We start from the raw sequence: 25533 nt of genomic DNA on the forward strand, positions 1-25533 counted from the left end.
GGTGTACCTTATTGTAATGTGCCCTCCCAGTAGGGTTTTCTTTATAGCAAGGCAATATATACAGTGGTGTGAAAAAGTGTTTGCCCCCTTCTTGATTTCTTATTTGCATGTTTGTCACAATTTCATGTTTCAGATCATCAAATTAATTTAATTATTAACACAAGTGAACACAACATGCAGTTTTTAAATGAAGGTTTTTATTATTAAGGGAAAACAAAATCCAAAACTCCATGGCCCCGTGTGAAAAAGTGTTTGCCCCCTAAACCTAATAACTGCTTGGGCCACCCTTTGCAGCAACAACTGCAATCAGCGTTTGTGATAACTTGCAGTGAGTCCGTTACAGCGCTGTGGAGGAATTTTGCTCCACTCATCTATGCAGAATTGTTGTAATTCAGCCACATTGGAGGGTTTGCGAACATGAACCGCCTTTTTAAGGTCACGCCACAGCATCTCAATTGGATTCAGGTCAAGACTTTGACTAGGCCACTCCAGTCTTCATTTTTTTTCTTCAGCCATTCAGAGGTGGACTTGGTGTGTTTTGGATTATTATCCTGCTGCAGAACCCAAGTTTGCTTCAGCTTGAGGTCACGAACAGATAGCCGGACATTGTTCTTCAGGATTTTTTGGTAAACAGCAGAATTCATGGTTCCATTTATCACAGCAAGTCTTTCAGGTCCTAAAGCAGCAAAACAGCCCCAGACCATCACACTACCACCACCATATTTTACTGTAGGTATGATCTTTTTCTGAAATGCGGTGTTACTTTTATGCCAGACATAATGGGAGACACACCTTCCAAAAAGTTTAGCTTTTGTCTCGTTAGTCCACAGAGTATTTTCCAAAAGCCTTGAGGATCATCAAGATGTTTTCTGGCAAAACTAAGACGAGCCTTTGTTCCTTTTGCACAGCACCGGTTTTCGTCTTGGAACTCTTGGCCATGCAGACCGTTTTTGCCGTCTCTTATGGCGGAGTCATGAACATTGACCTTAACTAAGGCAAGTGCGTCCTGCAGTTCTTTGGGTGGTGTTGTGGGGTTTTCGTGACCACTTGGATGAGTCTTTGCTGTGATCTTGGGGTTATTTAGGTCAGCTGGACACTCTTGGGAAGGTTCTCCACTGTTCCATGTTTTTGCCATTTGTGAATAATGGCACACACACATAACATTCCAACAAATGGGCGTACACAGTCACAGAGAGCACCGACCTTCAATAGTCAGTGTGCCAAAATACTTCTTCCTGTGTACATCGGGAGCTGTGCAACTAGTGCTGTTGTGTTACCACGTCTGCTATTCTACTATTCACGTGAAAAAAACTATTTACAACAATCAAATATTAGATATGAGGCATTTTGCACAAATGTACATGTGACTGGAATGTTTACCACAAGATGTCACACAAGCACAGTAACACTGCAAACATACTTTAACAGTATATTGTGTGTTGTCGCACTCCAAGTGAATTATGCAAGGTAAAGGTTGATATGGAAACAATAAAACTAATATTCTCAGCACAAACACTCATCCCTCTGTCCCATTTTTTTTACTTCCTCTGCCTATAAGACAGCTTTTGTAGTTAGAGGTTCTAATGCACCATTTCTGTATCAACACTTACATAATTCAGAAGAAACTATAAGGGAAGTAAGCAAAAAAAAAATTCTGTTTTTCATGAACACTTAAATTGCTCTGACACTGAAACATAAAAGTGAGGGTGAAATCAAAATGGTTTTTGTTTGCAAATTTGTTGTTTGCCTCCCATTCATTCTCCAATTAGTTTGGAAAAGCTCCACTGTACATCTGTTAGAAGGAGTTTATAAGGTAATCAAGCATTGTTTACAGAGTTTCTAATGCAACTACTAGCCAGCAGAAGTAGCAAAAGTACACACAACCTTCACTCAAGTAAAAGTAGAGATACTCATGTTTTAAAAGACTCTAGTAAAAGTTCAAGTACTGACTCCACTTTTCACTCAAGTTAAAGTAAAGAAGTTTGGGCTCTGACATGTACTTAACTGAAAGGTAGACATTACTTCTTGTTTTAGCGTCAGGCTGGTAATTGAACCTCACATCGTATGAATATATTAATAAAAATATATTATACGGTATATCACAAAAGTAAGTAACAAACTGTGTTAATAAAAAAACGACAAGCAATTTGATGTTTTGAATACACTGTAATGTGTAATACTTGTATTACATGTATGAGGACAGTGTGACAGCAGCAAAGTGTGCAGTAGAAACGACAGACTGGTTTAAGGTGGAGATTGGACTGCAACAAGGATCGGCTCTAAACCCTTTCTTGTTTGCAGTGATGATGGACAGGTTGACGGACGAGGTCAGACAGAAGTCTCCATGGATTCTGATGTTTGCGGATGATATTGTGATTTGTGGTGAGAGTAGGGAGCAGGTTGTGAAGAGCCTGGAGAGGTGGAGGTGCACGCTGGAGGCCGAAGGAAGAAGAGGAGGAATGTATATAGGTACTTGTATTATGTCTCTACTTTTGTATTTATTTGCACATTGCTTTTTCTTTGCGGCTGTATATATTTCGCTAAACCAATATTTCAATATATACAGTATATATAAAAAGGTGTGTCGCTGTATCTATCTATCTATCTATCTATCTATCTATCTATCTATCTATCTATCTATCTATCTATCTATCTATCTATCTATCTATCTATCTATCTATCTTTTCAATTAAATTAATTCCAATCAGGCACTTGTTGTACAGCTTTCTTATACGTCACTAACCTGCGCCGCTGGTGCTTCAAGGCCCCCGATGAAAGTTGAACGCGGGTTTAGCATTGCACACTTATTGACGTTATGGAAATGTCGTTGTTGTCATTAGGTTGTTCTACTTGTATATAATGTGGACAAAATGTTCACGTTGCATTGTGCGTTTCAGCTGCTCTGGCACTTGATTTGCAATTTAAGCGCTGAACTTTGTTGCCACTTAGCTTAGCAAGATAGCTAGCCTTTATTTACCTCTGTTTCTCTAAAGCAGTTGGTGATTTCATATAATTGGAATCGTGTCTGTTTACTACAAAAAAGAGTTCAACTGGTGCAAAAGTTTTCTCCAAAACGCAGACCCGGGACAAGAAACATTTCAGAAGCAGTTGGTTGCTTGGGGTTTCATCTAATGGATTAGTTGAAATTGAAACAGAAACTCGACGTTTTGAGTTCTGGAGCAGCAGATCGGAGGAAGAAGGAGAAAAAGAAACCTTGGCCACAACATCTAACCTGTGAAGCTGGAGATGGTCTGACTCTGGTATGACTTGTCTCAGCTAGAAACAAATAAGATCATTAAAGGAAAACGTGAGTACTTTTACTTAGTTTTAATAGGGTTTACAAATCAACAGTAGCAATCGAAAGTTTGGACACACCTCTAATTCAATATTTTTTACTTTACTTTTTATTGTTTTCACCATTGTATATTAAAATTTCAAGACACAATCATTACAGAACTAATGGAATTATGGAATGGGAAAAAAAGTGTTAAACATCCCAGAATATTTTTTCGATTCTTCTTTTGGTTTGATTTGGTCTCTTGGCATTCTCTCAGTCAGCCTCGTGTGGTACCTAAAATAGTTTTCCAACAATCTTGGGTAGTTCCCAAAGGTGTTCAGTGCTTGTTGGTGGCTTTTTCTTCACTCTTTGGTCCAAGTTTTCCCAAACCACCTCAACTGGATTTAGAGGGTAATTGTGGAGGCCAGATCATTTAATGCAACACTCCATCACTCCTTCTTGGACAAATGTCTCTTACATAACCCTAGAGGGGTGTTTGTGTTCAATCTACTGTTGGAAAACAAATGATGGTTCCACTAAGTGCAGACCATACATCTCTGCTGTGGTAGCCATGCTGGTTAAAATTGTCCTCAAATTTTACTAAATCATCAACAGTGTCACCACAAAAGCATCCCCACACAGTCATACCCCCACCTCCATGCTTCACAGTGGGAACCAAACATTCAGGAACTGTCTGTTCACCCTCTACATTTGGACTCATCAGACCAAAGGATATTTTCCACTATGCCAATGTCCATTCCTTGTGTTTCTTGGCCCAAGCAAGTCTCTGCTACTTGTTGCTCTTCAGAAGTAGTGTCTTAGTGCAATTCAACTATGAAGGCCTGAATCACACAGTCCCCTCTGAACAGTGGATGTTGAATAAAATCATTTATGTAAATCTGTGGTTTCTGAGGCTGTTAATTCTAAAAGCTTGTCCTCTGCAGCAGAGGTAGCTCTTGGTATTACTTTCCTGGGACAGTCCACATGAGAACCTGTTTCATTAAAGTGTATGATGGTTTTGGTTTTGCACTTGGTGATACATTTAAAGTTCTGTTTGTAGTAGCAGTAAAAATGTTTTTGACTCTCTACTCACATTTTCCTCTGCACAAGTCAACTGATGATCTAAAGCATATTAAAAAGGCAGGAAATGTAACAAATGAACCTTGACAAAGCAAACCTGTAAATTGAAAACCATTCTGTTTCTTGTGAATCTGATGAGAGAATGCTATGAGCTTGACAAGCTATCATCAAATCTAAATGTGGCTTCTTTGGACAAAGTTTAACACTTTGTTTTTTTTTGTTTACTTAACAAGTGTTCTTTCATAGTTTGGATGTCTTCGGTATTAATGTGCAAGGTTAAACATACTAAAAATAAAACACAGAATTGGAAGGCGTGTCCAAACTTAAGACTGGTTCTGTCAGTGCAACCTAACGCAGTGCCATGTTAAAATCTTAGAGCTCTTCAGTTTCCTGTTTTTTTGTTTTTTTTCATTTATATGGGTGTCCACATACCTTTTGACTTGGTAGTTTACATCTATTTGAAGAGTTTGATTATTAGAGGTTGCTCATCACCACAGAACCAGAAGTCCAGCTTATCCAGGAGCTGAATTTTAAGCCATTAGACCAGGAGTGTCCAATCTTTTCCACTAAGGGATGGTGTGGGTGCAGGTTTTCATTCCAACCAAGAAAATCCACACCAAATCCAACCTGTTTAAATCTAATGATTTTCATTCTCAATGACTTTGAGGTGTGGCTTTTGATTGGTTGAAATGAAAAACTGCACAGGCACTGGCCCTTTGTGGAAAATATTGGACAGCTCCGCATTAGACGCTTCAGAACCCAAAACAACTAACAAAAGACAGAGATCAGTCCTGACGTCTCCACACTGGGAGTATTGGTTTAACACTCCCCAAGTAGGAATAACTGGATCTGGTTTGAGGCGGTTTGTGAATGATTAGAAAAAATATTTCATCATGAGACATGATGGTGCGGTGTTTAAATAAAAACACAAAGAAGGCAAATGAAACCTTTGATGTGAAGAGAAAAAAAAAATCATGTTGTGCATCTCATCTAACTGAGGTTTGTGTAGGAGCTTACCTGCAACCATGATGAAGAGGAATCTGGATGCATCAGATGCACCAAAGTGGAAAAAGCCCAAACGAGAGGAAGCCAGCTCTGATGAAGATGACGAATCATCACAGAGAACCACAAGCCACGGTGGGTCTAATGTCTGTTTAGAAAGGGTGATTGAAACGACGAGGTCTGATGCCAGACGAGACGCAGTCCTTTTAGAACCGATTTCAGCCGAGATCACGCAGGCATCTAGCAGCATCCATGAATTGTTAAAAAATATATCCTGTGCCTGTCAAAACTTTGAAAAGACTTTTATGGTATTTGAGAGAGACATGTATGTTGTTTATTTGCAACAAACTCAGTAATGTAACAGTATAACTATTGACTTCGACCAAACAAATATATAAATGTCCAAATTTTCCACTTTATTTTCATAGCCTGGGAAGGACCTTCCATGGTAGATAACACTTCAGCTCATTTTTTGCTCTTTAAATAACGCTTACAGAGCTTCGATGTACGCTTCGGCTCGTTGTTTTGTTGTATGTCGAAGTCAGTTCCGTTGAGCCACAGTCCAGAGAGAGTTGCATGGTGTGGAAGTATGGAATGGTTGCCATGTTGGTTCAGTTTTCCTCTCACTTAGAATGAGTCTCCAACCTTCCCTGCTCTAAAACAACCCCAAACTATTAAGCTTGACAGTGAGGGTAAGGCAGTGTGCTAATATCTTCTCTCCTGTTCATCTTATATAAGGTCTACTGTTAGAGACAAAATTGTCAATCATTCGTATTCCTCTGTCCACAGAACTTTCATCCAACAATTCACTGTTTAATTATTGTGTCTTTGCCTTTTACCTAGTTTGTTGCATAAAAACAAAAGGATCATCCATCTCCATACCCCCCTGTCCTGTACATCTGCCTCTTTCACCCCAACCACCTGCATATCTTCCCTCACCACATCCATAAACCTCCTCCTTGGCCTTCCTCTTTTCCTCCTTCCTGGTGGCTCCATCCTCAGCATTCTCCTACCGATATACCCCACGTCCCTCCTCTGCACATGTCCAAACCATCTCATTCTCGCCTCCCTCACCTTGTCTCCAAAACGTCCCACATGCGCTGTCCCTCTAATAAACTCATTTCTAATCCTGTCCTTCCTGGTCACTCCCAACGAAAATGTATTCATTAAGGCAAAAAAGGGTCTCAAAAACCGTCAAAGGTTCTGTATCTTCCGGTTTCGGTGTGCACACCTTTTAATAAAAGCTTGTGCGTTTCCCCCCCCCCTCAGATTCCAGTCAGAGCGAGTCTCTCAGTGATGCTGAAGATCAAAGACCCAGTTTCTCCAACCCATCAGCATCCCAAAATGCCTCGAGCGGTGAAGCTTCGCAGAGCGCCGGCAACTTCTCCATCTACAACAGCGTCTCACAAAAGCTCATGGTAAAACACGCAGCGTTGGCTTTTCTTTGACGTCCGTTTAAAGCCAGTTGCAGTGTGGACGGTTAATATTGCTTGCGCGTTATAATAAATCTTATCTCTTGTCCGCAGGCCAAAATGGGTTTTAAAGAAGGCGAGGGCTTGGGAAAGTTTGGTCAGGGACGGAAGGAGATTGTGGAGGCGTCGACGCAGCGCGGGAGGAGAGGTCTCGGCCTTACGTTGGAGGGCTTCGAGGGAGATCTGAACGTCGAATGGAAGGAGGAATCTGAGGTGTGCACAACGTTTTCTCTATTCCATGATGACACTTTTATCTTCAATGTACCATTGCCATTTGGTTCATATCATATACATGGGTTTCAATTCGTGTTTACGTCTTTCTCTTTTCCTCTCTGTTTCTCAGCCTAGCACTTCTGAAGAAGTGTCCTGGTTCCCGGAATGTACTACAGAAATGCCAGACTCTGATGAGCTGAGAGACTGGATGACTATAGGCGAGGTATTCTAGAATAAACGACACACTCCGATGAAGGTCAGGGCTGCCAGGACAAATCTTAAGACCACTGGTTAGCATTGATTTAGCAGCATTTTGTGTCTCAGTGACCATTGTGCTACTTAGGAGAATAACTTGATGGGACAGGGCTGGATGGTGGGGATCAGTTGGCAAGTGAGCAAAAGTTTCATTACACAAGTTTTTTTTCCCAATGAAGAAGCAAAGATTGGTGCTTTTTCCGCTTCTAAATCTAAAAAAATATTTAACTTATATAATTTACATGTAATTATGCAAACAATTATTTTACAAAGCAAATGAGGACAATCATTACTTATAGCCTGGTAGTGACTTGGTAGCAACTATTCCACAGCCTGGTAGTGGGTCATGCCCTGGTGGTTGTGGATCTCTGCTCTGTATGATAATAATGCTTTATGTACTGAGCATGCTCAGTACGTAGGAAGGTATTTTGTTGTAAAAGTCAACAAAACTCTGGAGAACTAAGACGAACAAAAACCACACGTGTACGTCTAACGATTTGCGCCGGATGTGTGTTTGCAGAGGAAACTAAAGATCGACGACGAGACCGAGTTGTGTTCCGAGGAGCTCCTACACATGCTGCTGCGCTGCAAGGTGAAATACACACGTTTAAGGTGTTTTATGAAGAAGCGCTCTCTCTTGGATAAACTTGTTGATTTGTCATTTAATCATCGTGTGTGTGTGTGTGTGTGTGTGTGTGTCCACTGCAGAGTGTGTTCGATGACCTAGAGGGTGAGGAAATGAGGCGAGCTCGTACACGGTCCAACCCGTACGAAACGATACGGGGAGCTTTCTTTCTCAACAGGTAACACATACGGAGGAATCGATATCCTGTTACTATCTTCTCTCTCTCTCTTATACACACACACACACACACACACACACACACACACACACACACACACACACACACACTGAAAACTCTCTTTATCTTTCTTTTTCTCTAAGAGCTGCGATGAAGATGGCAAACATGGATCATGTGTTTGACTATATGTTTACCAATCCAAAGGACTCCCAAGGGGTAAAATCCACATATGTATTTATGTATGTAGGAGCTCACAGTGTGCTTCGAGTTATAAATGTATTTTTTTTATTTATTTTTATTAATTTGCCATCTAAGAAATATTCGTAGTTAATAACGCGCAAAAGTTCATTTTAATGGCGCCAATTGTATTAACGCGCGATGAAAGCAATAATATAAATTTATAAGAGGCGAAATGAAAAACTTCAACACACACTTATTCACAATGGCCTTTCTTTAGAAGAAAAAAAAATTGATCACTAAACATTTGTTTTACTGATGCACCAATTTGAAAACCCATAATTACTTTAAAACATTTACAAGAATATTTTGTCTACATGCTCAATGTTGAGTTTGGTTTCACTAATAATAAACATATGTTTGTATAAAGCATCCATATTTATCCAAGCCTGTGTTGATTTATAGTATTAAAAACTTAAAGTATTTAATTAAGGTACATTTATAACAAATAAAAATGTGATTAAGTATTTTAATCTTTGGGGTATAACCCGACTTGGTTTGCTATGGAGTCATATTTTAATAACATTTTAATTTTTGAAACACGTAAACATTAAGTGACTCATCTCGAATGTCTCTTGCTGCAGTTTTGGTATAATTTTGGTCTTAATGTGAGTTAGACAGAACTTTGCCTTTTATGGTATTTTGTGGGCTTGAGTGTAAGCAAATTAGCTTTGCTGTTCATTTGCCTGGTAATTTACCTGTAATGTGTGTGTGTGTGCACGCTTATGAAGAAGCCGCTATTCCGTGACCGGGAGGGAGAGCTACTTTATTTCGGAGATGTGTGCGCCGGACCCGGAGGATTTTCAGAGTACGTTCTATGGCGGAAACGTTGGCATGCGAAAGGCTTTGGCATGACCTTAAAAGGAGCCAACGATTTTAAATTGGAGGACTTCTACTCCGCTCCCAGTGAACTCTTCGAACCGTACTATGGTGACGCTTTTCATTTTGCACATGATCCCAAAAGACCTACTGTAGCTTTAAAGTATGCCTATCTGAAGAAGGTTTCTTTGTCCCGGCTCTATGGCGTGACGCAGGTGAAGGTGGGATTGACGGCGACGGCGACATCACGCGTCCTGAGAACATCAGTGCGTTTCGCAACTTTGTTCTGGAGAGCACCGAGAAGCGAGGCCTCCACTTCCTCATGGCCGACGGAGTAAGTTAACTGACCTGCCTCTGAGTAAATTTAGCCATGCTGGTGTTTAGAATGGGTGTTAGGCCTTCCAGAGCTTGGCTGAAATATGATTTTGATCACACAGGGTTTTTCAGTCGAGGGACAGGAGAACCTGCAGGAGATCCTGAGCAAACAGCTCCTCCTCTGTCAGATCCTTACGGCTTTATCCACCGTCCGAACAGGTACTTTATTTCTGCCTTTGTATTTCCCCGATAATAAAAAAAACCAAAAAAAAAACCTTTAGCATTGTTCCCGCTCACACTCTCCAACTTTTATGTGTCTTTTGCGTGTGTGTGTTTTCAGGAGGCCACTTTGTATGCAAGACGTTTGATCTGTTCACACCATTCAGCGTAGGTCTGATCTATCTGCTGTATCTCTGCTTTGAGAGAGTGTCGCTCTTCAAACCGGTGACCAGCAGACCTGCAAACTCCGAGAGGTCCGTGTGCTGTATCATCTTGTTCATTGTTTTGGTTTTTATTGATTCACCCATAGCAGGGTTTTAATTTAAATTATTCATCTAAATGTTTTTTCTGGCAATTATTTTCAATTGATAAAAATACAATTATGAACACAAATTTTTTTTTTTTAAAACATACTTACTTTACAGCAGGATTTCACACCTGCTGAAAACGCATGCACCATACTGAAGGTCGTTCGATAAAGCTGATATGTGTTTGTATATGTAGGTATGTGGTGTGTAAGAGTCTGAAGCCAGGCTCTGATGCAGTCAGGGATTACCTATTCAAGGTGAACCTAAAGCTGAATCACCTCAGACTCTCGGAGAGGGACGTCACAGAAGTGGTGCCTCTGGAGATCATCAAAGGAGACACAGATTTCTACCAGCACATGATCGATTCCAATGAGAGGTAGGACACGCAACATGCAAAGTGTACCTTGGATAGCCATATACAATATAGGGCTGAATATTTGTGTAGGGCTGAAACAATTATTTGCATTGAAGCTTCATTTAGTCCATTTAACTACATACGGAGCACTGTGTTTCCCCACGGACCATTATTACTGACGCACCTCCCGCTAAACTCTGGATCTGGATCATTTCGAAGTAAAACAAAGTAAACATGCTACAGTGCGGTTACTGTTTTTCTTTTTGATGTTATATGGCATCATATGGCACTTTAGTTTTCACAGATATTCTCGTATTTCTCTTTTAATATTTGATTTGATTTTTAGTATTTCTCTTTAATATAGAATAAGTACTTATTAATCGATGGAATAATCGGTAGAATATCCGTTTACTAAATAATCGACAGCTGCAGTTCTAGATTTGTGGATGTCTGATTATCACAGTCGTATGTGGTTCTTTCCCTGACTGTTGGTTGCAATGTTTAGAGCACACTATTGTCTAGAATCTATATGCTGTATATCTATATACCCTGAAACATGGTCCAGCGTGACCTTGCTCCTGTGCTCAAAAGTGGCCTTACCGACTTTACATGCCTGGTTAAGGTTGTAGTGCTTCAAAATATCATTATCTTTATAATGTTGTGAATTAGAACCAACCAAATGAGAGAAAATGGCCTTCTCCTTTGAGAAGAGGAAACCACCTTCCCTTTGCCATGTAATAAAAGTAACCAGGGTCTAATGGTGGTTGGAAGTCTATGTGCAAAGCTATGGCTGACATCACACTCACTCACTCACTCACTCACTTACTCTTTTTTTTTTCCTCTTCTGTCTTTTAGTCACTGTTCTGTGCAGATCAAGGCTCTAGCTAAAATCCATGCCTATGTCAGAGACACGTAAGACACGGATTCTTCTCAAAGATTTTATCCTTTATTTACCTCATATATGTTTCACATGGGATTTATTTTCTTGGAATAGGACGCTGTCTGAGCCAAGACAAGCTGATGTTCGCAAGGAGTGCCTCAGAGTATGGGGGGTATGGAATTATTAACACACACTCACTAGGTCTCACTAGGTGACTCACTCATTCACTCACTAGGTCACTCACACACTCATTTAAGCCACTTACTAGGTCAGTTATTTACTCATTAGGCTGCACATTAGGCCACTCAATTACTCACTAGGCTACATAGGCCACTCACTAGGTCACTTATCTACTCATTAGGCTGCACATTAGGCCACTCACTAGCACACTAACTTACTTACTAGGCCACATTTTAGGCCTCTCACTAGGTCACTCATTTACTCATTAGGCTGTACATTAGGCCACTTAATTGGTCACTTATTTACTCACTATGCCATGGTCTATGCCACTCACTAGGTCACTCTTTTACTCATTTACTCACTAGGCTACTAAGTAGCTCACTTATTTGCTCAATATTTTACTCTTTTACACACTAGGACATTCACTAGGCCCCTCACTGAGTCACTTACATTCTCACTAGTCTACTCACCAGGTCACTCATTAGATCACTCGTTTACTCTCTAGATCACTCACTAGTTCCCTCTTTTTCTCATTTCGTTATTAGGTCACTCATTTACTTTACTAGGCCACTTAGTATGTCACTTATTTACTCAATAGGTTACTTTTCTACTCACTAAAACATTTACAAGGCTACTCACTAAGGCACTCACTTACTTACTAGGTCACTTATACACTCTCACTAGTCTACTCACTAGGTCACTCATTTGCTAGGTTACTCACTCACTCACTCACTCACTCACTCACTCACTCACTCACTCACTCACTCACTTTGTAGGTCAAAAACCAAGGTTAGTTTTAAATGAACTTCTCTAAGTTTAAAGTTTTAGTCATCCACGTCATGATGAGTAGCTCATAGTTTTCAATAATTAACATATAAAGATTTATAATGTGGTTCTGTGCTGAAATTCTACTTGATTCAATTGCCTACTTGTGTCAAGCAGTTTTTTACAAAATCTTCACATTTTCTTTGTCTGCAGATTCCCGATCAAGTCAGAGTAGCTCCTTCTGCCTCTGACCCCAAATCCAAGTTCTACGAGCTCATAAACGTCAGTGTGCACTGTTTTTCTCGATTTTTATATATATATATATATATATATATATAAATAAATAAAAAGTTCTCTGATTTTATGTTTTCTATTACGTGAAGTAGATATTGAGAATCTGAAATAAAACTCTTTGGCCCTAATTATAATTGAGGGCACACAGGGATGAAACTGACAATCAAAATCTTTTTGCTTTCAAGTAGTAGAACGTTTGTGCATGTGTGTGGTCAGGGTCAAGATGTCTGTATATTCAGGAGCTCGTGAATAAAAGCTGCACCTAAGCCTGTTGTGCAAAAAAATAAAACAAGCATTAACTATAAAACTCGATTAGCAAAAACACTTCAGAGTCCTTGTCATCCAAAACAGCGAATTCCATGAATGATTTTTTTTTTCCCATAATTTGTTGCACTTTGGCACTGTTACTTGTCAATTAAAATAAAGTAACTACAAAATGGTGTCTGTGCTAGCAAGGACTTAAAATTTATATATATATATATATATATATATATATATATATATATATATATATATATATATATATATATATATATTTATATATTTATTTTTTAGAAGTTTAGTCCTTGGACATAGTTTTTTTTTTTTCCCCCCAAAAGCTTGAATACATTTGTGCTGTGCTGCCTATATTACCAGTAAATATTTTTTTCAAATGTTAGTTTGGACACTTGTTGACCCTTATAGTCCCACACTATATAAACAAAAGTTTGTGGACACCTGACCACCAGATTCTGTGTTTTTTTTTTTTTTTTTTTTTTTACATTATTCCATTTAACGTTTTTTAACGCCATTCCACATTTAGGCTTCAGTTGCTCTTATAATTCCCTCCACTCTTCTGGGATGATGTTTCACTAGGTTTTGGAGTGTGCTTGAGGAGATGTGTGTGAGATTCAGCCAGTAGGGTGTTAGTGAAGTCCGGTACTGATGTAGCTGATGTGAGGAGGCCTGGGGTGTCGTTCTAATTTATTTCAAAGGTGTTCAATATAGGTGCTCAGTAGCTCATAGTTTTTAACCATAAAGACTGTATAAGACTGTAGAAAGATCATTACTTATAATCACACACTCCAGAGTTCCAACTCTTGATGTCACCCAAATTAGGATGGGTTCCCCTTTTGAGTCTGGTTTCTCTCAAGGTTTCTTCCTAATAACATCTAAGAGAGTTTTTCCTTGCCACAGTCACCACGGCTGCTCATCAGGGATAAATACACACCATTCACTTTGACTGTTGATTTCTGTAAAGCTGCTTTGAGACAATGTCTGTTGTGAAAAGCACTATAGAAATAAAATTGACTTGACTTCAATAGAGGCCAGAGCTCTATAGCAGGAGATTTTTCTAGTACAACCCATGTAAAGCTTAATGGAGCTGGTTTTGTGCACAGGAGCATTGTTGAGCTGGAACAGTTTTGGGTCTTTTAGTTTAAATGAAGGAAAGTGTAATGCTATTCAAAGGCGCCCTGTACAATTGTGCCTACAACTTTAAGGCAACAGTTTGGGGAAGAACCACACATGGTCAGGTGTCCCAATACTTTTGTCAATATAGTGTATTTTTAGTCACACTTGATTTCACTAGATGAAATATATTATTTACAGCTAACAATTCTGTTTGTGTGTGTGTGTGTGTGTGTGTGTGTGTGTGTGTGTGTGTGTGTGTGTGTGTGTGTGTGTGTGTGTGTGTGTGTGTTAGGGATCAGATGTCGACAACTTTAACTCGCGGCCCACAGCTCTCAATCTCAAAACTCTGGAAAAACTGCAGCATGTATTAGACCACCGGTGCATCGTTGGAGGGGGAGAACAGATCTTTCTTCTGGGGCTTGGGGTAAGATTGCGTCTAAAATATTGTTCCACAACAACATCATCCCTAACATTGTCTGTTTAGTGCTCTAAATATGTAACTGTATCTTTTACTCATTCTATGGTTTGTTTATCCCAACATCGATAAATAAAGTACTTTCTAGTCTCGAAACTTTTCTTGAAACCACCTTGTATGTACCTGGAATAGTTTTTTCTCTTTTAATTCGATTTTATTATGAACCCTGTGTCCAAGACTAGAAAACGGTAAAAAAACGCCAGCACTGTCAGCATTCTCTATGAATTGTGCCTCTTGCTTGCCACTAGAGATGTGCCGAGAGAGATTTTCTTTCAGAATCCGCTCACACGGTTATTATTTTTAATTGTATGTGTGTGTGTGTGTGTGTGTGTGTGTGTGTGTGTGTGTGTGTGTGTGTGTGTGTGTGTGTAGAAATCCCAGATCTACACGTGGGATGGCAAATCCCCTGTGCGCTGGAGGAAGCTGGAGAACTTTAAACTGGAGTTACCCAGAGACACTCTGCTGAGTGTGGAGATTGTGCAGGAGCTAAAGGGAGAGGTGAGCTCTCGGGTTGTTCTGAGGAAAGCGTTTCATCAGCGCCATCCAAGAAATTCCCATCACATATTACCGAACGAAACGCGTGCCCACGTCCCTAAAATAAGTTGAAATTCGATCACTTTAGATCCAAACCCAATTAACGTCCATTGAAGAAGCTGCATTCGGCGCCCAGAGCAATGTTACTATAGCAAACGGGAACCAGAAAGAAATATTTGGATTAAGAGTGAAACCCAAACTTGCGTCGGTTTTTATTGACGTAAACCGTGCCAGCGAAACATACAGAAGACCATACATAATCATCAGGGAGACGAATCATCATTTAATAAATGATGTTTTAAAAATGGCTGCGTTCATCTTCAGTGCTTCTTTCTAATGCGTTATTATTATTTTATTTAAATCTTCTTTGTTGTTTTTTTATTTTTATTTTTTTAACACAAAGGATGCTCAGCCTCAAAAGATTTCCAGGTTAAATCCTAAAGAACGTGAAAGCAAGAAATCAAGGAGGACCAAGTGGGTTGAATATGTTAAGCAATTTCACCAAGACGTTATGGACCTATAGAACAAATACCCTCCACGTTTTGCATGGATAATGTTATTGTGAATTCCCTTGCACACATGCCCCCTATTACATAGTATAATAAATTAGTATGCGTTTATCCTACAGCCTTTAAGCAATTAACAACTATTATTAAGTTATAATTAATTTAAAACATATATCTGACCTCCCCCTAAGTAATTATTTTATTTTATTTATTTTTTTTGTATTGTGTTATGTACATATTCAAGGATAATTAAAAAAAAAAGAAAAATAGGAAAATATAGTATAAGAAAAATTGTATGGCATATAAGAATGTAACTATCCCTATTTTGTAATAATAAAAAAAAAAACTGCTGTTTGTTACTGCACTAAATATAAAGAATAAAAAAAAAGATTGACGCATCGATTATATACGATTTTGTGGTTGAAATACCAGGAAAACCTTCATCTCAGGATTTGAAGTATTTGGCATATCCAGAGCAACCTACCATTGTCTCATTTATACCTTGAGCAGACCTTTCTCAAGGCCCCAGCATTCACAGATCATGACCTTCTGATCAAAAGACTGACATCTTAACCACCGAGTTGAAACCTCCCTTATCTCATGAAGGTGATATTCTAGAGGTGCTGATGGAAATAGCTAAATGGTAAAATAAAATAAAAAAATCCATCGATGTGCAATGATGGAGTGTGTTGTGTTTGCAGGGTAAAGCTCAGCGTAGGATTAACGCCGTTCATGTTTTGGATGCTCTGGTTCTCAACGGCACTGATGTAAGAGACCAGCACTTCAACCAGAGGTCTGTTTTAATATCTCGTATTCCCTTTCACTGGTCCTTTCCTAATATTTATTCATCTAAACAGTTCAAATCTTGTTTTCCCGGGAAAGCGCAAGCACGGTCTGTACAAAATGCTGAGACCAAAAGTATGTGGACACCTGACCATCACATTTTTTTGGCTTGGCTTTTCAAAACTGTTGTCCATATTTTTTGTTTTGTTTTGTTTTTTTTCCTCTTAAAAAAAAATTAAAAAGTGCCAAACTTTTGGGCTTTTTCCACAAGATCTTAGGGCGGTGAGAATTTGTATTCGTTTAGCGGTTGTATGAAGGTAACCACTTACTATGGAAATACAAAAGGAAAAAGTTTTTTTTTTTTTCCTCAGATTGAGACCTTCTTTATAAATATATATTAGGAAATGGTTCAATTTCACCATGTAATGGTTTTTTTTCCCAGGCCATCACACATGTATTATCTATATAAATCTCTATAAGACCTCGTTTAATTTTCAATTGCGTCAATTTTATTTATATTCTATGATAATATTCAAGGAAGGACCCAGATGTTCCCAGTATTGGTAAAATAAACAAATCCCTATCGAAGTACTCTCTTTGTGATTTAATACACATTTCCTATCATTTTCTCTTTTGAATCTGAACATTGGAATACGGTGTATGTAAAGTGATAACCACATTCTCTTTAAAAACACCTCCTCCATTTATTTTTTGTTACTGTATCAGAGATCTTATGCATCATCTCACACTAGAGAAGATTCGCCACTCCTTTAAAGGCTGTAGCCAAACTTTCTCCTCTATTTGGCAGCCCGTGCTTTGCTCGAAGAATTAATAGGTTCAGGTGCAGCGGTTCTACAGATGTTTTTTCCCCTGATGTTTCTATTTAAAAAAAAAAAAAATTTCCCCCTCCATCGACGCCAAAGCACTTCTATGACCAAGTCTGTTAATATCATATATATAATATCATCATTGTCTCTCCACATTTTAATTTTAGGAAATCTTTGGTATCCGCCACTGTACATGTTTTTTACCTTGAATTTGATTTGGATCTGTTCTAGGATTCAGATGGCGGAAAAGTTTGTGAAAGCCGTGTCCAAACCCAGTCGTCCCGACATGAATCCTATAAGGTAATTTGTTTTCCACTCATGTCTTTTTTTTTTTCCTTTTTTTTTTTCAGTTTGCCCCACAGTGGAGAAAACTGCAATAGTTCTTAATTGTAAATGTGTTAAGGGATTAGATTAGAATTAAATCTGTCTGTCTATTTCTATATCTGTCTATACATCCACACACCCATCCGGCATAACATTGACATTATAACATTTGGAGTGATGATTCAAGTCAGATTTGCGAGAAAAAACTCGGAATTTGCGAGAAAAAAAAGCGGAATTAGGCAAACTTTTTGTGTGTGTTGGAAATTAGTGCATTGACCTATTTATTTATTTATTTATTTTTTTTTTGAGATCTGAAATGTATTTTTATAATTTTTTGTATATATTTGTATTAACATTTTGATGTAATATATCAATTAAATGCACTAAATGGCTTCACAGATATTCTTGTTTTCAATTTCAGCAATAAAAATGTCAATTTTTCTAAAAAGAAAACAAATTACAAAGATCCCTGTCTTATTTTCTCTTGCATATTTAGCTCTTTAATGAGGTCCGAATACTCGATTAATTGTTGGAATAATCGGTAAAACACTCGATTACTAAAATAATCGATAGCAACAGCTCTAGTATATATCTATCGATTCAGATATATTGATCTAGATATGCAGGTATAAGTAACTGAGTAAACACCAGCTCAGTGCAAATATAATAGTGCATTGTGCTTAGAAATGAGATAAAAATGTCCAGTGTCCATCAGGTGACCATACAGAGATCATATAGTATTTATACACTAATGTGCACAAGGCAAGGTAGAGAATTAGGTGAAATTACCATATTAGTGCAAATGACAAAAGAGACAAACCGAGTGCAAACAGCATTTAAAAAAAAGTTCTGAACAATGTACATTCTGATTTTTCTCCCTTTTAAAAGCATTAGTCAGTATAAATGCACAGTTCAGTGTCTGAGATCAGGATGTGGCCATGATGGTCAGAATCCGAGTTCAGAGTTCAGTAGGCTGACAGCTGATGGGAAGAAACCGTTCTTGAGTCTGCTAGTGCAACAGCGAAGACTCCTGTAGCGTTTGCCAGATGGTAGAGGAGCAGACAGATGATGGTTGGGGTGAGAAATGTCTGATTATACTTCTCACTCTCTCACCTTAGGCAGATGGAGGGTAGCTGCACACTAGTGATGTATTTGGGAGTTTTTAACTACTCTCTGAAGGACCTTCTTATCTGAGACAGTGCAGTTTGTTAGGATGTGGAAAAAATATTACAATAGTTTATTAGCAACTGTGTTCGGGTATATGATGTTTTATCTTTTGCGATTTATTTATTTATTATTATTTGTCGAAAAATTATTATATTTATAAATTATAATAATTTATAATGCATAATAAAAATTATATTTACATCGTAAAACTGGATATTCTGTAGCGTAATACGTATGGTGAAAATTCAATTTATATGTGCATTATGCATAATATAAAATCGAATTAATTCATATTTCTTTTACAGCAAAACAGAAAAGTTGAGTTCTTTAAGCTAAATGCACGAGAAATTACCAAAATTTTTGGAATTATGAAAAAAATACTGTTCAAATAATTATTTAAAAAAAATGTGCTCAGCCCTTTGACGAATAAATTATAACTTTTATATTTATAAATGAAATAAAACCTCCCAGCCATCCCTGTTTCTTAACATTCTGTTGTTTTTCAGAGTGAAGGAGGTGTACCGGTTGGAGGAGATGGACAAGATCTTCGTAAGGTGAGTATCTCTGCGACGTCATGTCCTCGGCTTTGTCAGTTTTCGTGATCTGATGCAGGTTTGACGTTCCTCAGATTGGAGATGAAGGTAACGAAGAGCTCAGGCGGAATGCCACGACTGTCCTACACCGGCCGTGACGATCGTCACTTCCTTCCCAGTGGCCTTTACATCATCAAAACAGTCAGAGGTGAGAAGCTGCATTTCAGCATTGGGAACAGAGGTGGCAAAAGTACACACATCCTTCACTCATGTAAAAGTACAGATACTCGTTTTAAAAGACTGGTAAAAGTACTGACTACACTTTTACACTCAAATTTAAGAAGTTTGGGCTCTGACATGTGCTTAAGAAAAAAGGCTATTACTACTACCTGTTTTCATGTCACACTGGTAACTTTAAAATGTTAATGTATCCAGTCTGAACATCCACCATATAGAACACAAGCAGAGAAAAGATGATGATCAGGTGATCAGGAATGTGTCTGTTCTCAGTCATGTTAACATCACTGACTCCCTCTGTCTCAGATAATAACCAAGTTATTTACCGTAATTTCCAGACTATTAAAGCCGCACCCACTGAATTTGACAAAGATTTTTATTTTGAACATAAATAAGCCGCACCCGTCTATAAGCCTATAAGTCTACACTGAAACTAATGAACTTTACACAGGCTTTAATGAAAGACAGTGTCTGTTACACGGCTTGTATCTAAACAGTAGCCTACCAAGAAAGTCATTGTTCACTGTCTTCCTCCTTCCTTTCACAACTATTTCTCTCGAGAGTTTATCTTTTTGCATCGTCATGCGTTTAAAAATCACCATCGGTGAAGCTTTTCTCCCGATGCCGTGCAGCTCAGAACACAGGTGAAGTGTGTTTTTTTTCATGCCCGGTTGTTTTCAGCGTGACAAATGATTCTCATTTCCTGTAGACAGTCCGAGTGAGCGGCAGATCAAACGTCAGAGGAACATCATCCATATTTATGATGTGGTGCGGCCCGATTCAGTGGGAGCGCATCTGATTTAATATAAAGAGTTTCATTGGTTCACCTGAACCCGTTCAGCAATTTCATTGGTCTAATATTATGGGGCTCCGTTTTTTGGCTTGAAGTTTGTAAAACCGGGAAAAACCCGGAAAAAATCCATAAATTAGCTGCTTCTTTTTTAAGCCGCCGGGTTCAAAGAGTGGGGAAAAACGTAGCGGCTTATAGTCCGGAAAATACGGTAAGTGTGTTATTTAATTGTGTAAATAATACACAAGTTGTAGGTTGAAAAGACGCACAATGACAAGAAATTGGTCGATGGGCTGAAAACAGCGCTCAATCAGAAGCAAAAATATTGATCATCTCGCCAAATAGATTAAAATTAAAGAGCCTGTTTTGAAAATATAAGAAGTAGAAAGTACAGATATTTGTGTAAAATTTAGTGAAAGTAAAAAGTCAAAAAATAAATAGTGAAGTACTGATACCAGAAAAATCTACTTAAGTACAGTAACAAAGTATTTGTACTTCGTTACTTCCCAACTGTGATTGGGAATAATCCATGAGTGTAGATTTTAACCTTTTTTATGTCTTATTTTCAGATCCATGGACGATGGCATTCAGTAAGAGCTCGAAGATGAAATTTTTTTACAATAAACAGACAAAACAGTCGACCTACGTCATGGATCCAGGAGCTATAGCACCTTTTCAGTATGTTCTTAAATCTGCATCACAGTAGATATTAATCACATTTGTTTATTAATTCATTTTTATTATGTATTGGTTGTATTCACTGGACTCATGATTTTACTTCTGTTTTGACATTTTACATTCACGACATTGATGTCTCCATCGATGAACAAATCATTACTGGTTCACTGGGTTGCAAACTTGGGATACCAGCAGCCTGAAATTCTGTTAGGAGGAATTATAGCACTTTTTTGTACATCAAGACATAAAACAAACAGGGATAATAAGTGCTGATTCAGGTGTTTCAGGAAACGGTAGGTCTTCTCCCGTTGTTTGAAGATAGGCAGTGACTCAGCAGTTTGGACGTCTAGGAAAAGTTCATTCCACCACCTCTGTGCCAGAGCAGAAAAGAGTCTGAATGTATACTGTGCCAGCAGTGAGAGAGTGATTAGTCTCATCAGCTGCAGGTGTTTCCTACCACTTGTTCCGCCCGGCTCCACCCTCCACTCGCTCACTGCTGGCACATATACCTACCTCTTACCCTGAGAGATGATCGGACCAACCGAGCAGTGTTAGATGATCTGAGGGAGCATGAGGACTGATAAGAGCTTAGAGAATGTTGAGAATTGCTGAGGTTCAATTCTAGCAAATGGCGAAAAAGATTGAAAAAATTTTTTTGCCTGATATTTAGTGTTTCTGCCTGTTACATACTAGAGATGTGCATCTTCATAACATTAAAGATACACATGAAGCAGCTACCGATGCGATACGATACAATTCACCCTTATTATGATTCAACGCAATGCAATGCAATGGAAAACAATACGATGCTATGCAATTTAACATGGTGCAGATAGTTTTTATATAGATACTTTTATTGCTTTGCTTCAGACAGACAGCAAGAGTCTTCTGACTTACTAAAGCATGACTCCTTCACATACGTGCCTTTGTAGTGCGAAAAAAGATGAAATAAAAACAGAAGCTCTTTTGCTGTTCTGTCTACAGGAAGGTGCAGCTCTACCTCTGCCATGTTAATCTGTATCCTACGTCATATTCACGTAGCAGCAGCAGTGCTGAGAGAATGCGCTCGTGAAACAGTTTAGCAAGACGAAATCTACATATAAAATGTTGGTCACAAATGCTCACTTTCTAAGAAAAGAAAAAGTATAGCGCATCTCCTAATAATTATATATAAATAAATCGTTTTTTACTCATGCAAATATGTTTAAAACGATTGCGATACAAATGCCAACTTCCGATGCACACTTTTTAAAATAAATAAATCAATGCATCACTTCATTAACTTTTATGCTGATGCTAATCGGGGAATCTTACATCCCTATTTCATAGTTTATGAACCAAACGCCAATTAAACCACAACATTTAAAACAACTGACCGATAAAGTAAAGAACATTGTTGTTACACTGGTCAAGAGAAAGGCATACTAGACAAAGTGAGTTAGTTCTTAAAGCTGATGTATTCAAAGCAGGAAAAATAGGCAAGTGAAAGCGAGCGTCATGTGATTCCAATATGGCTGGTCTATAGTGGTATTTCCTGTGTGCTGCAATTAGTACCTGCCAAAGCTGGTCTAAAGAAGGACAACCAGAGATGTGAATTTGTAGTGTCTTACAGTATGTTTTTAGCATTTTTTTTTTAATCACCCTGAAATATCACCAAAAATTTTATTCACACTTTTAATTCTGTCTGGATTATTCTCATGCAAGTGGGTGTAAGAAAACTGGTTCTGGCAACAAAAATAAATGGCAGTCTACTAAGCTAGCTGTATTACAATAGGTATATAGCCGACTCAAATACCTTTTTCTTCTTTATTTTAAAGGGATTCACAAAATCATACTAGACATTGACTTGTCATTTAGATGAAATTACACTGTGTGAAGGGTTTTCAAAGCACAAAACGCATTTATCTTTTCGCATTTGTATACATTTTTCCTATTTGTTCTAATCAAACTAGCTTGCTGTGTCTTTGTACATTATTTAGAATTATATCATTGAGGCTAAATTAATTTTTTATTCAGTCCCATGAAGAGGAACCCCACCCCCCCTTTTTTAAGTATCTGTTTCTAGGCTAAATTTACACATATGATCACGTAAATTTTGTGCGTAATCGACTCCTGGAAAATACACTCACGTCGATTGGTTACGTTTGAAATATGTGCTAAATACACTCTTGATTTCCCCCAGTGTGTGTCACCAGGAAAGGTTGTTTTGGGCCTGGGAAGAAGGGGTCAGAGTTCACGACTCGCAGAACCGCGTCGATCCACAGAAACTCTCCAAGGACAACGTGCTGTCATTTATCCGGAAACACTGTCACCAGTGGGAGAGTCGCGACAACGTGTAAAGCCTGTCCTCACCAGCAGAGGGTGCTGGAGTTTGCAGAAGAGGAAGTGTACCACATAATTGGATGCGTTTTTTTTTTTCTTTGCTCAAATGAATCTGACGAGTTGAAGCGTCATTTATTTGACCTGTGAGATATTTACATGGAATATAAAATTATGCAGCGCTTCGGCTTCCTAGACCACATAGATTAATCCATAGTTCCCAGTAATAGAGTGCATGGATAGGATTATTACATACATACGCAAGACTGATTCATTTCCTCTTCTGGTCGCTTTTGTGCCACAGTCTGTCCCCCCACTCCCTCTTTTTTTAGGTTTGGTTTGCTTGTAAATCTTGTTTGAATGAATCAGGCATGTTTTATTTTATGGCCTTCATTCGAGCTTGTTAGAAACCTTGATTATAATGTAAAAAAAAAAAAATCCAACTCCTGAAATATTTTCTTCCTCTATTAAAAAAAAAAAAAAAAGAAAAAGGTCTGTGTCCTTGACTTAGGTGGCAGTCTGGATGAATCAAATGATGCTTTTTATCTACTGCTATCTTTCTGTTTGTGCAGTTTACCTGTTATGTTTACTGGTTCATAAGGGATATCTTTCAGATTAACTTTTTAGCTTGTCAAGGCTTTCACAGACGTCTGCTATGCAGTTCCATACGTTATCTTGGGTTGAAGTGTGTAAGTTCAAGTACACACAATATCTGGGAAGTTTTTCCCTTTTGGGAAGGAAAAAAAAGCTGTGGAACCCCAGGTTCAGAGAGGCTAGAAATCCTTAAACCTGTATCAAGCTGCACTGTGCCACCATGTTCGGCTTCCTGTTAAACTCCGAATGGAGAACAAATACAAACTAAGCTGACTGAAAGTCACAGAATCCTATTTTGGCGCTGAGAGTGTTTTGGGTGTGACCTGAGTGCTAATAGTAACCTACAGTTGCAGGTGATGAATAAAACATGCTGGTGTTTCTCTGGACAACTGGCAACTCAATAAGGAAAAGGTGTTTACATGCAGATTGAGGAGATGCACATATAATTACACCTGTATTATATTTTAGAATGAAGCTGTTTTAATTTCATACTGTAAAATGTTGTTTTCCCCCCTTTAAATCAGAGTCTGTTATCAGAGTCTGTTATCAGAGTCATTAGTTTTACACCTAAAAATAATATCTGAGACAGATTTGTAGTGTCATTATTAAGAAATTCCTTCAGATCTGATATAAAATGGCATCCAAAACACTTTCACACATTCAAGTTTACCCAAAAGCCTCGCCACCTAGTACTTGTGCCTGATTCTTGAGCAACTGAATACTGAAGTCCTAAGAGGCCATGCATTATAATATATTTTTGTGATCACGATCTTCACTTAACAAGCAGTAGTTCATTGTGATCAGTACAAACGCTGCCAAAAATGGTTGTTATTATCCACGATTCTGCATCTAGAACATGCTTTTAAGCCGAATATCATGAGAAAATAAAGTTATGTTAATGAGGAAACTGCTTTGATGTTGAGATTATGAGAGGCCTCTTAGGCCTTCCATGATTATTAGGTGTAACTACAGTAAATGTAGCATTTGATTCATCATATATACACACCACAGACCATTTAGAAATCAACCTTGCCAAATGTGGGTTGACCTCATGCGTTCTGGAGCGAGGGTGCTTCTAGATTTGGACCCAATTTTGTGTGACTGCTGTATCTCTCCTAAAAACACATTTATAATTGTTTACTGGTTTGAAGTATGAAGGTTAGGGGAAGTGGTAGCCCAGTGATTAAGATGTTGAACTTCTGCTATGATGATCAGGAGTGATTTACAGTGTACCTACATGACCCTGATTTCAACACCTGGCTAATTTGCTCCAGATGCTAAATCATGTCATAGGCTGTAAATGGCTCAGCCAGAGTGTGGATGTGAACCTGCTTCAAGTCAAGTCAAGAAGAAGAAGAAGTCAAGAAGCTTTTATTGTCATTTCAACCATATATTTCTGATGCGGTACACAAATTAATGAGAAAACATTCCTCCAGAACCATGGTGCTACATTAGACAACATTAAGTTACGTAACAGAAAACACACTATTAAGTGTCCTCACCACATAAAGTGCAAGACAGACAACACAAGACAGTAGGACAAACAGAAAAAAGCATGTAAACAGTATAATACGATTAAATATTAATATAATATAAATATATTATGAGTGGTGGAATCGATTGAGATTAGTACTGAGTGTGTGTTTACTTCAGGTTGTACAGTTCAGTAACACACAGTTGAGTAAGTGTGAGTGTGTGTGTGTGTGTGTGTGTGTCTTGTACAGTTTTGTTCTGCTTGAGCAGTTTTTGGGGAAAAAATTTATCACTACAGCAACAATTCCTGTGTTACCAGAGTGATACAAAAGCTGTTTTATAGTCAGTACAGTGTATGCAATATTTGCTATATAACTAAACTATAAACAGACAGATTTCTTTACATGAAGAAAACCAAAATCTTGGC

The 25533-nt window shown here is 38.3% G+C and overlaps 1 protein-coding gene across 2 annotated transcripts; it reads left to right on the plus strand.

Annotated features, from left to right (window-relative positions):
- The first annotated feature begins 2741 nt into the window (after positions 1-2741).
- Positions 2742-24540, plus strand: cmtr1 (cap methyltransferase 1). Of its 2 annotated transcripts, none has more exons than XM_046869750.1 (24): positions 2742-3307; positions 5367-5494; positions 6629-6777; positions 6886-7044; positions 7175-7267; positions 7820-7891; positions 8008-8102; positions 8246-8318; positions 9071-9269; positions 9374-9492; positions 9596-9692; positions 9814-9946; positions 10197-10376; positions 11211-11267; positions 11350-11407; positions 12394-12462; positions 14159-14290; positions 14714-14839; positions 16083-16174; positions 17223-17291; positions 18989-19036; positions 19111-19223; positions 20612-20720; positions 22903-24540. In XM_046869750.1, exons 2-24 carry the CDS (start codon positions 5383-5385, stop codon positions 23057-23059), a joined length of 2511 nt encoding a protein of 836 aa, XP_046725706.1. In that variant the 5' UTR covers positions 2742-3307; positions 5367-5382; the 3' UTR covers positions 23060-24540. The 2 variants fall into 2 exon arrangements, with proteins under 2 accessions (XP_046725706.1, XP_046725708.1); XM_046869752.1 differs by having other exon boundaries at positions 9074-9269.
- The last annotated feature ends 993 nt before the right edge of the window (positions 24541-25533 follow it).

Source organism: Silurus meridionalis, chromosome 16, assembly GCF_014805685.1.
Source record: "Silurus meridionalis isolate SWU-2019-XX chromosome 16, ASM1480568v1, whole genome shotgun sequence".
Taxonomy (NCBI): domain Eukaryota; kingdom Metazoa; phylum Chordata; class Actinopteri; order Siluriformes; family Siluridae; genus Silurus; species Silurus meridionalis.